Source organism: Mauremys mutica, chromosome 19 (assembly GCF_020497125.1).
Source record: "Mauremys mutica isolate MM-2020 ecotype Southern chromosome 19, ASM2049712v1, whole genome shotgun sequence".
Taxonomy (NCBI): Eukaryota; Metazoa; Chordata; order Testudines; family Geoemydidae; genus Mauremys; species Mauremys mutica.
In genome coordinates this window covers 26666443-26680913 of record NC_059090.1, presented here as the reverse complement: position 1 = coordinate 26680913, position 14471 = coordinate 26666443, and the positions used below count along the sequence as shown (strand labels likewise).

The 14471-nt window shown below is 48.1% G+C and overlaps 1 protein-coding gene across 1 annotated transcript in view; it reads right to left on the bottom strand.

Moving 5' to 3' along the window:
* The window catches only part of MYO1C (myosin IC), an 88480-nt gene that overhangs the window by 2003 nt on the left and 72006 nt on the right, over positions 1–14471 (bottom strand). Inside the window, exons 26-31 of the mRNA XM_044993945.1 lie at positions 11619–11712; positions 11445–11500; positions 10193–10328; positions 8640–8710; positions 7757–7854; positions 790–889 (exon numbers count right to left, since the gene is read on the bottom strand). Coding sequence (XP_044849880.1) covers positions 790–889; positions 7757–7854; positions 8640–8710; positions 10193–10328; positions 11445–11500; positions 11619–11712 — 555 coding nt within the window. The remainder of the gene's footprint in view (positions 1–789; positions 890–7756; positions 7855–8639; positions 8711–10192; positions 10329–11444; positions 11501–11618; positions 11713–14471) is intronic.

The following is a 14471-nucleotide window of genomic DNA, read 5'->3' as shown; positions in this document are numbered from 1 at the left end:
ATAGGGTTGAAAATCATAAAATATTTTGGGATATAGCATAATGTAGGCATAAGAGCAAATGGGGTCTCGAGGGGACTATGGAAGATGTCCGTAGCCCTGAAAAGGGATGCTGGTTTCAGTGGCCTGGCCAAATTCCAACCAGTCTTCTGTTTTATGTGAATAAGTAACTCCCCTTTCGCTTGCCCTTCTCAAACCTCGATCTGTAAGGCTGCTAGCTTAGATAGTTCCACCTTAGGACTTATTTCCCTTCTAGGACTGACCTCTTGGCCAGTCTGAAAGTGAGATGGAGACTTTGGAACTTTTCCCTTTTAGATTCAGTGTGTTTGGACTTATCTGTGACATGGTAGCACAGGGGAACAAATCTGGAGGAGTATGACAAGAGGTCTTGTTCAAGCAGCAATATGGCTATTTCAGTCCCAGAGAGGAGCTGAGATTGGGTTAAAGGATTGTTTCTTACTTCTGCTCTAAAATCAACAGTTTCTAATGTGGGTTTGGAACAGATAAGGTGGGAATAGTAAACTGCACCACTGTAGCTAGAGACGCAGCCTAGCCAAGTCTGAACAGTTTCTGGTAATTGCAGGAAAAGAGGTGTGCAGCCCTCAAACGACTCAGAATGGGAGAGAGGTTGCAATGCAAATGCTTCCCGCATTGTGTAGAGAACTTGACGCACATCAGGGGTGCTATATAAAACAAAGACGATCATAATTTAAAACCCACTTTTCTAAACACATTTAGATTAATTACTTTCCTTCTCAAGCTGTGCAAACTCTTACACCCGAAGACACTTACCACAGCAAGGTGGCCATTTTTGGCTTTGGCTATGAGCAGTTCAGATCCTGAAGTAAAGTCAATTATTCCTTCTTTGCCTTGCCCAGTTGTAAATTTTATGCTGAAAGAAACAGGAAGAGTCCTCACATGGTACCTTAGCTAAGGGGAGGTCTACACTTACCACGCAGGTCGACGCGGAGAGTTCGACTTCTCGGAGTTCGAACTATCGCGTCTAATCTAGACGCGATAGTTCAAACTCCCCGCGCGCTCCGGTCGACTCCGGAACTCCACCACTGCAAATGGCGGTGGCGGAGTCGACCTTGGAGCCGTGGACTTCGATCCCATGGCGTCTGGACGGGTGAGTAGTTCGAACTAGGGTACTTCGAATTCAGCTACGCTATTCGCGTAGCTGAATTTGCGTACCCTAGTTCGACCCCCCTTCTTAGTGTAGACCAGGCCTAAGTCCCAACTTGTTCATGAACAGTATAATTGTGGCTATTTTACTGGAAATGTTTATCTGTCTCTGAGCACAGCAACACTTGGCTAATGCTACAGTACAATGCAAATACTTCACAAAAAACAGTTACCTGCCTCTCATAACTGTTGATGTGTTGCTCATGTCCGTTCCATGTCAGGTGTATATGCTCATCACATGCACTGGTGCCTGAAGTTTTTCCCCCAGTGGTATCTGGAGTCGCGCATGTATGCGCTGGTATAAGACACTGCTGTGCCCCTCTCCTCAGGTCTTTCTTGCTGAAACTCCGACAGAGGGGAAGGAGAATACTCATGTCCATTCCATGACCCAACACATCTCAAAGAAAAACCAGGTGCCTACTTTCATAACTGTTGTTCCAAGTAGGTGTGTGCATGATGGGCAGAAGGTTTTTCCCAAGCAGTACTCATCGGGTCGGCTGTGGAGCACCCAGGGGCGTATATAGGGCCCTGCTGACCTGCCGCTTCTTCAGTTCCTTCTTGCCGGATTACACTGACAGAGGGGAAGCGGGTGGGTCTTGGAACGGACGTGAGCAACACATCTTGAAGAGCAATAGTTACAAAAGGCAGGTAACCGTTTTTTCTTCTTCGAGTGATTGCTCATGTCAATTCCAAGTAGGTGACTCCCAAGCAGTCACCAGGAGGAGGGGCCAGAGTTCGGACTTGTAGACTGAAGCACTGGTCTACCAAACATGGCAGCATCTCTAGCCTGCTGTCTGGTGGCATACTGCGATGAAAAGATGTCCTGACTGGGGGCCTGCGCTAGGAAGAGGGCAGGAGTAACAGGAGGCACCCATCTCAGTCCTCCGGTCAGGGCCAGGGCTCAGCTAAGCAGCCTTCAAGCTCAGCGCCAAACTTTTGAAGGTGCGCCCAAGGATGGAGCACCAGTTCAATGCCCGGATCCTGCTCCTCCCTTTGTGAACCGTCTATCCCATTTCTACCATGCCTGAGCTCAAATAACCTCTGACCACTGGGTCCTGAGCTCAGTAGAATTGGAATATTCTCTCCAATTCTGTTCCCTGCGTCCCTCCCACCCACCCTCCCCCGTGTACAGGCCGAACCGGGACCATATAGATAGTCTGGTCACACTCTCTCCTCAGGTTCTCAAATTCCTCCAGTGGTGGTTCGATCCACAAGCAGGCAGTGATCTAGGACAAAATTCTCTGAGATGACACCGGGAAACCCTTCATCCTGTCAGCCACCACAATGAAAAGTTGAATAAACCTGCAGAAGGACTTGGTTCATTCAAAGTAGGCCAGGGCACATCTTATGTTCAGAGTATGCAAATGCCTCTCCTCATTGGAATTTTGTGGCTTTGGGAAGAACACTGGCAGGAAGATACCCTGACTGACATGGAACTGCAATACCACCTTTTGCATGAAGTCTGGGTTGGGGCGCAGTTGGACTTTGTCCTTGTAGAACACCGTAGAAGGGGGTTCTGAGGTCAGGGCCTTAATCTTGGAGATTCATCTCGCCAAAGTGATGGCTACGTGGAAGGTGACCTTCCACAAAAGATGTAAGAGAACAGGATGCAAGGGGCTTGAAGGCAGGACCAGTGAGCTTGGTGAGGACCAGGCTGAGATCCCATTAAGTAATCCGATCATGGACCTGCAGAAAGAGTCTTTCAAGGCATTTAAGGAATCTGATCATCCTTGCATGTAAGAAGACTGATCTACCTTGGATGTGAGAGTGGAAAGCCGATATGGCTGCCAGGTGCACCTTGACTGAGTGCCAGACCTTGGTGCTTTAAATGGAGCCGGTATTCCAGAATGGATTGTAAAGAAGACTGAGTTGTAGAAAAGTTCCATTCAGATGCCCAGCAGGTGAACTTTTTCTGCTTATCCAGCTAAGTCACTCTGGTGAAGGGTTTTCTGTTTCATAAGAGACCCTGCTGGGCCTGCGTGGAGCAGGCCTGTTCCTTGAAGCTTAGCCATACAGCATCCATGCTGTCAGGTGCAGGGAGGCAAGGTTAGGGTGTAGTAATTGCCTGTGGTCCCACAAGAACAAATCTGGGTGGTTGCCAAACATCCAAGGGGCTGCTACCGCTAAATCCATGAATGCTGGCGAGACCATGCCGGGGCTATCATAATGACTCGTGCTGTGTCCGTCGTGATCTTCAGGAGGACCTTGCTGATAAGTGGATTGGTGGGAAGGTATACATTCTGCCCATGACAGAAGAAAGGCATCAGATAGTGAACCGCTGTCAAGACCTGGCAAGAAGCTAAACTGGTGGCATTTTCTGTTTTGCCTCCATTTGAGGAGTTCCCCACCTCTGGAAGATGGTCCTGATGACCTCTGGGTGAGGGACCACTTATGGTGAGAGAAGAAGGACCTGTTGAGGCGAGGTGCAAGGCTTCCAGATGGATAGCGTGTTGGATACAGAAGTCTCACAGGCGAAGGGCTTCTGGGCAGAGGGCCAATGATCGCACTCCCCCATGCTTGTTGACGTAGAACATTGAAGCTGTGTTGTCTGTCAACGCTTGCACTACCTTGCCCGAGCACTAGGGAAGGAATATTTCACAAGCCAGATGGATGGTCCTGAGCTCTATAACATTTATATTTAACAGCAGCTCCTGTTGGGACCATAAGCCTCGAGTCCCAAGAGACCAAAATGGACTCCCCACCCCAAGTCCGAGGCAACTGACACCATAGGCCGTGGGGTTACAAACAGAACTCCTCTGGTTACATTGTGCAGGTTCGATCACCATGCAAAGGAGGTAAAGTATTTGCGGTGGAATTGTGAGGACCTTGTCCAAGTGATGCCTGACTGGGGAGCAGATGGACGTCAGCCACATCTGCAGTGGTCTGAGATGCAGTCTTGAATGTTGAACCACATAGGTGCATGCTGCCATGTGGCTTAGCAGTCTGAGGCATACCTGGGCTGTGGTGAGCGGATGGGTTGTGACTTGGGCAATCAGATCCGACATTGCTCAGAATCTGGCTTCCAGTAAGAAGGCTCTGGTGTGAGTAGAGTCGAAGACTTCTGTAAACTCTGTCCTTTTCACTGGCAACAGTGTTGATTTTTGTTCATTTATCAACTGGCCCAGCGCTTGGCAGGAGGCTTGGACTACGGACCTGTGCTCTTGTAACCCTTGATGAGCCAACTGTCAAGGTACGGGTAAATTTGAACACCCTGAGGTCCGAATGAGAGCACTGCAAACTTGTAATGCAGGGGTTCTCAAATTGGGGGTCGGAACCCCTCAGGGGGTCACGAGGCTATTACACGCGGGGGGGGGGGGTCGCAAGCTGTCAACCTCTACCCCAAACCCTGCTTTGCCTCCAGCATTTATAATGGTGTTAAATATATATAAAAGTATTTTTAATTCATAAGGGGGGGTCGCACTCAGAGTCTTATGTCAAAGGGGTCACCAGTACAAAAGTTTGAGAGCCACTGTGGTAGTGAATCTGCCCGACTACGAATCGTAGGAGCTTTCTGTTCCCATGGAAAATAGAAAAGTTCACATCTGTTAAGTTGAGACGTACACGTCTCCAGGATCCAGGGAGAGGATGATGGAGGCCAAAGAGACCATGCAGAACGTCAACTTCTTGAGATATTTGTTGAGACCTCGCAGGGCCAAGATTGGTTGTAGACCCCCTTTGGCCTTCCGTATCAGAAAGTAGCAGGAGTAAAACCCTTTCCCTGTCAGTTCTTTTGAAACTTCCCATACAGCCCCCACCTACAGGAGGGTTTGTACCTCCTGGGCAAGAAATTGCTCATAAGAAGGGTCCCTGAAGAGGGAAGGGGAAGGGTGGGAGGAAGAAGGGTTGGAAAAAAATTGGAGGGTGTACCTCACTGCTATGGTTCTGATCACAAATTGATCCACCGTTATAGTGGCCCAAGCAGGGAGGTAGGGCAAGAGACCATTTGAAAAGAAAAGGGTGCTTGGATCCTGGGTTGTAGACTGGGAGGTCGCCCTTGGGGGCACACACAAAATATCTGCTTATTTCCCGGTGTGTATTGGGGAGAGCCTCACTGGGTGAATGCGGCCAGTGCTTCTTTCGGTAGGGCTCTGACCTGGTCTGGCCTACAAATCTCAGACTGCCGGGTTTAAATCGCTTCCTTGCAGGCACAGGAGTATAAAGGCCCAGAGAGCGTAATGTAGCCCTAGAGTCTTTCAGACCATGCAACCTGCTGTCCATCTGTTAAGAAAACAGGCTCAATCCATCAAAAGGGAGATCCAGAATGGACTGCTGGACCTCTGCAGAAAGGCCTGAGGCTGCAGTCACGATGCCCATCTCGTTGAAATGGCCAACACCACTGTTCTGGCTATGGAGTTGGCTTTGTCAGAGGCCTCCTGGAGGGAAGCCCTCACCTCAGTCTTGCCCTCTTCATGTATGGCCAGAAACTCCTGCCTGGATTCCTGTGGCAATGAGTCCACAAACTTGGCCATGGATTGCCACACATTGAAATCATACCTCCTGAGCAGGACTTGGTGATTCGTGACACATAACTGGAGGCTGGCGGTTGAATAAACTTCTTTGCGGAAAAGATCGAGCCTCTTTGTGTCATTTTTGGGGGTCAAACTGGTTTGACCCTATCTTGCTCATTGGCAGCAGACAACCAAGGAACTCAGGGAGGGGTGGAAATCAAGATACTCAAAGCTCTTAGCAGGGACATAGTATTTTCTCTCTGCATGCTTTGCAACGGGACAGCGAGGCTAGGGTTTGCCACAAGACCTTGACCAGTTTTACGACATCCTCGTGGACAGGCAGGGTGTCCCTCGATAGGGCCACTGCAGCCAAGATGTCAAACATGTCAGCTGGTTCTGACACTCCTCCGCTTCCCGTCCAAGATTAGTGGCCACATGCTTAAGTAGTTCTTGGTGTGTCTTAAAATCATCCTGTGGCACCACATATGATTGGCCCATCACTGCCTCATTGGGTGAGGAAGATGAGGAGGCTAGAACTGGGGAAGGGACTGACTCTGCTTTCCTGGCTGGCGCAGCCTCATCCAAAGCTAGTGGAGGCTCCTGAGTACCCTGAAGCAACCCCTTGTCTGAGTCAGGCAGGAGACAGTTGTCGACTGTCCTTCTGATGCCCCAGGCAGTGAGCATTGTACCTGGGACTCTGCAATGGGGGGAATCCCCCCCCCCCCCAGATGCAGAACTGCCAGGGTGCAGACCACTGGCTCTGGGGCCATGTGCTTGTTGGCAGCCCCAGGGGAAAACCTGGTGGCACTGCAGAGTGTGCCTGGCTGCTGTGACTTCCTCATCCTCGGAGCCCAAGGAGAAAGGGTCTTCCCTCGGTAAGCAGGTCAGTGCCATTGCTGCTTCCATTTCCCCACCATACCAGATGGTCCAGTGCTTCACACTTGGGGAGCGGTATCGCAGCCCCATATCAGGGTGCCAACATGTCTGGCGATGGTGCTCGGGGGAATCAGCAACAGTATTCTGGAGATTGACGCCTCAAGCTTGGGGACTGGTGCCAGGGCTCCGGTGACCGAGAGTGGGACAGTGAGGACCGGCACTGTGGCTTCAGGGACTGGTGGCGAGTTTCTGGGGACTGATGGTATGCCTCGGGAAGCTGGCACTGATTGGTGATTGTCGCCATGAGTCTGGGGACCAGCGCCGAGAGTCCAGAGATTGGTGCCGAGGACTTGGGTGGGTCTCTGAAGACCGGTAGCACAGCTCCAGAAACCGCTGGCGTGAGTGATGCTGAGTGTCGCGGTGCAGGGGAGCAATGCCGTGACTATGGGGATTGTCGCAGTGCCCCTAGTGCTGGCTTTCCTCTAGAGAGGACACTTATTTCAAGGTGGTGGTGGCACGGGCACTCTCATCCTTATGTCCCACTCCTTAGTGTACGGCTTGAATCCTTTTCAGATTCTACACCTGTCGTGCATGTTGGTCTCCCCCAGGCACTTAAAGCAGCTCTGGAGGGGATCGCTGATTGGCATGGGCTTCTCTCACCGCTCACACAGTTCGAAGTCCGGGGACATGGGGCACACCCTGTCCCTAAGCTAAGCTCCTTCCAGCACTGTCACTGGCAGCAAGAAGGAATTGAAAGGATGGGGAGGAGGGCAAGGGCGACTGGCGGTGTTCCTTACACTGACGCATATGTGCACAACACCAGAGGGTGCTGGAGCTGGCCCTATGGATTCCACTGGGGGGGAAATTTCCGGCACCGGTGCATGTGGCGAGCACACACACCTGACATGGAATGGACCTGAGCCAGCACTCGAACTGTGCTCCTTATTGTAACTTATTTTACTTAGATGTATCTAGCTAATATTACAGGCTGCATGTTACCACAGTGACTCATCACTCTGTCAGTGACAGAAAAGTAATGATGTCATAGCTACCATGATAGTCAGTACAGCTACAGTTGCATCATGCAGCAGTGACAAGTGATCTGTTACTTCAGTGAGAAAGTAATTAGTAACATACAGTTAGTTAAGGAGGTTTTGAAGTCAATTATTTGTTTAGATTAACTGTAACTCTTTTCACTTCCCAACAAGGCTTGAACAGAATACCGTATTCAGAACAAAAAAGGAACTCACCTGCCTTGACTGACGTTGACATTATCAATTTTGTCAGCACTCATGGCAGTTTTGGTTAGTGTCTCAATGACATGATCACTTTGTAGTACAACATCTCCCTGAAAAAAGCCATAAAAGATCTTTGTAATCACTAATTTTCAACATTTTATTTCAGTGTATAAGAGCCCAGAATTATCCCCAAGGGCCTGCAGGATATAGTCTGTATTTGTATGAGCTTCACTTGCTGGAGAAGTCCAGGACATGTATATCATAATATAAATCTCCTGATACGGACTTAAACGCTTATTTCTGCTGCTGTTAGTAATAAGGCCAAGACATAGAACCAATCCATCCAGCAGGGAACCCATAGGCACCGACTCCATGGCAGCCAAGCTCCCCCACTCCTCCTCCCTCCCCCCCCCAAGCGCACCACATCCCCGCTCCTGTCTGCCCCCCCTCCAACAGGTGTTTGGCAGTGCTTAGGACTTTCTGGAAGGGAGGGAGAGGAGTGAAGACATGATGTGCTCAGGGAAGGAGGCAGGAGTGGGGACTTGGGGATGGGGGGTGGAATTCGGGCACGGTGAGGGTGGTGCAGGGGTGGAGCCAGGGGTCAAGCACCCATAGGGCAGAGGGGAAGTCAGCATCTATGAGGGAACCCATCTCCCTAGTAAAGGACACTGACAAAAAAAACAACCCAACCCAATTAGAAAGCAGTGCTAAATCAAAAGTAAGGTAGATCTAGGTACCACCCTGCATTCTGTCTATTTATATCTTCTCTATAGCGCTTCTGAATACTCCCTCTCTCCTTCTCCCCGAAACTCAGGACCTGCAGCTGTTTCATACAGTTTGGGATGTTCAACACTTATGGATAGTGAGACAGTGAATGACACAGATGAGGTTCTACCTTCTGTTTGTTATCCTCACAGCGCACATGAAGCACAAACAAACTGTCACTCAAGCTGCTCACTGAGATTCCTGCAAAACAGAAATGCTGTTTGACTCCAACATATTTTGATGCCTACACAGTCTGAATACTAGTTGTCCTTGTGAAGCCTGAACTGAGTACAAAGGACTCCATCAATTTTCCAAGCATTTTAGAAATTTGTCATGAGTGTGACAAACAAGTTATATGGTGCCCCAACTGGAAGAGAACGAAACAGCCGCTTATTGTTCTGTCCCTATCTCCCAATAATCACTCAGAAACTAAGGCTTGGCCCAAAATGTAAACTTACATTAAATATAAAAATATATTAATGGCGTTGCTAAGTTTGAGAATATAAAACAAAAGTCAGGAAATGCCAAAGTTATCCCTGTGAATGAGGACTTCACTGAGGACATATGCCCCAGAGAATGTTACAAGAGAACAGACCTGCCATCCTCTCCTTAAGATGGAGATGAAAGGGAGACTGAATCTAACCGTCTTTCCTCTGAACACACCCTAATGGGCCCACCCAGATAACTTGAAGTATGCAGAAATTCTATTGTACGTAGGTTTTTATACTGTTTTCATCACCATAGTATCTGATCACCTTCCAGTTGTGCATTAACATCTCATGTATGATTCATTCTCTTCCAGGTGTAGAACTGTGTGCGGTATAGCATTTTGTTTTAAAAGGATTTGGGTGTGTTTGGTTTTTAATAATGATGGGGGTTAGAAGTGTTTCAGATTAAAATCTAAGATGCAAACATTTTGCAGCCTGAGATTAGGACATTCAAATTAAAATAACCTAACTTTCACTGAAGCATGCTCAGCCCTGGAATGATAGGGTCTTGTGGGACCCAACCCCCTGAATTGGTGTTGCCCTTGAAAACTTTTTAAAAATGTTGACAACTCTGTGACTCTGTGAGGTCAGGACTGGAGCAATGCAGTGGTGACTTCCTGAACTGGATGAGAAAGGAGGAAAGGGGACTTGCAATAATGCTGCAGACTGCAGTGTCTGGGACTGTAGGGAGTTTTGGAACTAAGAGGGGGAAGGGGAGTGGGAGTAAGTAGGTCTGAAGAGATTTCACAGACAAGGTAAAGTAAAGTGGTGACCACAGTACATCAGCCAAGGGCTGACCTGGGTACAAATTATTTCTGAGTAATATTTGTTAGCATTTTTCTAGAGTATTCTCACCAATAAACTTTAAACGCCTGAGGCCTGAAAAACTAAGCAATGTCCCAAAGAGCTGAGGGACTAGCACTGCGCTGGCTGGCGTTTGGAGACCGTGACACTCCCATGTAGCAAGTGTACGTAGTTGATCAATTCTGGAATCATCCCAAAAATCACACTTGTACAAAGAATATTTACAGTGCACACTAGTAGGGGCTCCATTTTGGCAAATCCCAATTTTAGGATATTAAAGTTAAAAAGCTACTCTATTAACACTGTCTTCTTATGTACAGACATCTGGAGTCTTCGCCCCCACCTATAATCATTAAGTGAGCAAAAATCATGTGTCCTGCAATTGCCTTACCTGTCAGATTGGCATAGTCAATTCGTTGTTTGATTTTGGCTTCTTCAACTATGAAGATGGCATTCTGAGTGAGAAGTAGCTGCCGCACTCTTGCCTTGTATCCTTTCCGGTCATACTTGACCACAGGAACTGCATACTGAAACAAGTGTTATGATTGCCAAAAGTAACGTCTTGCCCTCCAATGTAGAAAGCACTGACTAATCAGTTTATGGGAGTCAGAGCCCTGGTCTACACTAAGGTCGGGGGTCGAACTAGGGTACGCGAATTCAGCTACGTGAATAACGTAGCTGAATTCGAACTACCCTAGTTCGACTGACTTACCCGTCCAGACGCCGTGGAAGCGAACTCCGCGGCTCCAAGGTCGACTCCGGCAACTCCTCCTGCCGCGGTGGAGTACCGGAGTCGACCGCGGCGCTTCCGGGGTTCGAACTATCGCGTCTAGATCAGACGCGATAGTTCGAACTCCGAGCAGTCGAACTCGCCGCGTCGACCCGGCAGGTAAGTGTAAACGTGGCCAGAGAGACAAGGGTGGTGGTGATGGTGAGGTAATACCTTGTATTGGACCAACTTCTGTTGGTGAGAGAGAGAAATGCTTTTGAGCTCATACAGAGGTCGTCGTCTTCAGGTCTGGAATTTGATATCTTTCATTGTTATATATAATCCCAGGCCTGAAGATGAGCTCTAAACTCAAAAATTTGACTCATCAACAGAAGTTGGTCCAATAAAAGATATTACCTCACCCACCTTGCCTCTCTAATATCATGGGACCATCACGGCTATAACAACACTGCATACAGTTTATGGGGGAGGCAGACAAGCATTCTGGCTTCTATTTTCAGGACTGCCTATGTGATTTAAGCTGGTCCTAACCCATACCTCAATTTCTCCACCAACAAGAAGATAATACCACCCAGTTCACAGTGGTGTTGAAAGGCCAAATTTAACTCATGGTTATAATGCATTTTGGCCTACTCTAGCCCCTTTCACCTAGTGGATCATCTCCACCAACAGGAAAACACTCTTTTCAATTCCAAATTCTCCACCATAATCCAAATTTACACACACCTCAAAACTACAATTTTTCCAGTTGGAACATTACCACCTCAGCACAGAGTTATCATCATAGATACCCCCTAATTTAATGTAGAATTCTTAATACATCATGCCAGGAAATCCAGACACTTGGTAAAGAGTTCACTTCCACTGAATCATTGCAGAAGCTTCACAGTAATCACAGGACACAAAGTCTCACCTTGATTGTTTCATTTCCTAAAACCTGAAGGACTTTAGGGTTTATCTCTTCGGTGCCTAAAAGAGAAATCAAAGAGAAGGTCAGGAGTAACACTATGGCAGGAAGAGAAATGAGTAGAAAAGAGAGAGGAAAAAGTACAAGTATTCCCTGTTCAGGTTTCTGAGTGCTACTCACCAAGTCGAGTGTTGATGAAGAGTCTGGGAACACTCTGAGGATAATTGTCTTTTTTACCCTTAAACATCTCACTTGCAACCACTTTCTGATCTAACTGCAAGGAGAAAAAACAAACAACAACAAAAAAACAGACGTTTTCTGGATCTGTGTAACAGAATAAAATTCTCTTTAAATATAGACCAATAGCTATCTCCAGAAGCTCCGTAAAGGAGAGCGTCTTAGATTTTAATGCCAGAAGGGGCCGTTATGATCATATAGTCCGATCTCCTGCATAATATAGGTCATAGAATTGCAACAAGTACTGCTTGTAGTAAGCCCATAACTTCTGGTGGTGATGCAGCATATCTTTTAAAAAGACATCCAAGCTTGATAGAAAGCCTTCAAGTGAAGGAGAATACCGTATCCCTAAGTAAATTATTCCAACAGTTAATTAATCTTAATATTAAAAATCTGTGCCTTATATCTAGTGAGAAATTATTTGGCTTCAGTTTATAGCCATTGGATCTTTTATGCCTTTGTCTGTTAGATTACAAAAATCCTCTTGTATTGGCAATTTTTCCCCATGCAGGTACAGTACTTAGATGCTGATCAGGTCACCTCTTAACCTGCTCTTTGTTAAGCTAAACAGTTTGAGCTTCATTCTCTCATTGTAAGGCACATTTTCCAGACTTCATTCTTCTATTTTGTCCTCATCCTTTTTTAAGCTTGGCCACCAGAACTGAGCAGAGTATTCCAGTAACGATCCAGTTAATGTTGTATACAGTGATAACAAGAACTCCCTACTTCCGCTCAATAGTCCCCTGCTTATATAGCTAAGGATAGCAAGTCTTCTCTTATCCACCACACCACAGTGTGAGCTCATGTTCAGCTGGTTATGCACCATGACACCTACGTGTCTTTCAGAGGCACTGCTTTCCTGGACAGTCCCCAGTCATATAAACATAACCCACATTTTTAGTTCTTAGATGTATGACCTTGCAAAGTAACAGCTTTTGCCATATAAGGACTGTAGCAGGGTGGACCTCTGCTCCTGCCATGAAGGGGTTAAAAACAGCCCTGGGAAAGGGCAGTGGCTAGAGAAAGCAGCCTTTAGGCTGGGCTGATTGGGGAAGTGGCTGCAGCTAGGGCCATGCCCCAAACTGAGCAACAGGGCCTTATAAGAAGGCCTGGGAAGCCAGAAGCCCAGATAGTCTCTCTCTAGCTATAGAGGGAGATGGGCCTGGCTGCAGGGAGCTAGACCGGGTACCTGAGTGGAGCAGGGCTGGGGAAAGGCAGAGGAGCTGGGGAGCTCCAGCCTGGAAAGCCCCAGGATGCGGCCTAGCATTGGGCTAACGGGTACTGGGGGTTGCAGAGGGCAGCCCAGGGGCAGGCCAAAGCAGCAGGTCCAAACCCTCCTTGCCAGTGATGAATAGGCTGATATTGCAGTCTGCCCCAGTGCGTGGGGCTAGACAATGACTGGCAGTAGCCATATACTGAGGCATACACTGAGGGGATAGTGGGTGGGGGTTCCCTGGGGAGGGGAGACCCTGAGAGAAAGGGGTTACTGCCAGGGGGCAGCACCCCATGTAAAAGGGCACCAGGGTCCTGGGAGGGACACAGGGCCAGAAGACAGGTGGATCACTGGCCTGCAGAGGGCACTCTGGATACTGGACTGAGCTAATTCCCCAGAGTTACCGGTAGGAGGCGCTGCAGGGGTGAGCCCGACCTGTTACACGGACAAATAGAACATTACAAACTATTATTTGTACAGCACCCAATGGGTATGTGTACACTGCAATAAAAGATTTGCAGCACGGCCATGGCTGGCCCAGGTTAGCTGACTCAGGCACGTGAGGCTCAGGCTGCAGAGCTAAAAGTTGCATCACAGCCATTTGGGCTGGGGTTGGGGCCTGGGCTCTGAAACCCTGAGGGGGAAGGGTCTCTGAGCTCAGGCTCAGGCCCAAGCCTGACCGGTGACACTGCAATTTTTAGCCCTGCAGCCTGAAACTTGCAAGCCCAAATCAACTGACCCAGGCTCTGTGACTCAGTAATACATATGTTTTGTTGCAATGTGTGTATACCTTAAGTATACTAAATACTTTATAGATGAAAAAGATGAAAGTGTCAGTCCTGAGGGATAGCCATTGCTAACTAGTTGGCAAAAAACCAGCATTCCGTTCAGCTTGCCAAGGCCCAAGTGGGAGATCTAGCACAGAACAAGGAACAAAAACAGCCACGCAGAGACTTTTAAATGATGTGGCAATAATTTAATGCAGGCAACAGCATTGTCAATAACCTAACTTTCCTGATGCAGCATTTTTGCTGCAAATCATTTAGAGGGCTAACTGTTAAAAAAACATTGTAGATAAGCCATGTTGCCTAACTCTCATAGTTCAAAAGCACATCTATAAATAGAGCCCTACCACATTCACAGTCCATTTGGGTCAATTTCACGGTCATAAATTTAATGATTTCAGCTATTTAAACCTGAAATATCATAGTGTTGTAATTGTAGGGGTCCTGACCCAGTAAAGGAGTTGGGGGGGGGTCACAAGGTTATTTTTTGGGGGGGAGGGATTGTGGTAATGCTACCCTGACTTCTACATTGCCGTTGGTGGGGGGCACTGCCTTCAGAGCTGGGCAGCTGGAGAGTGGCAGCTGCTGGCATGGAGCCCAGCTCCAAAGGCAAAGCCTCTGCCAACAGCAGTGCAAAAGTAAGGATGGCATGGTATGGTGTTGCCACTCCTACTTCTGTGCTGCTGCTGGCAGAGGCACTCCCTTCAGGGCTGGCAACTGGCCAACAGCCACCAGTCTCTGGCCACCCAGCTCTGAATGCAGTGCAAAAGTAAGGGTGGCAATTCCGCGACCCCTCCC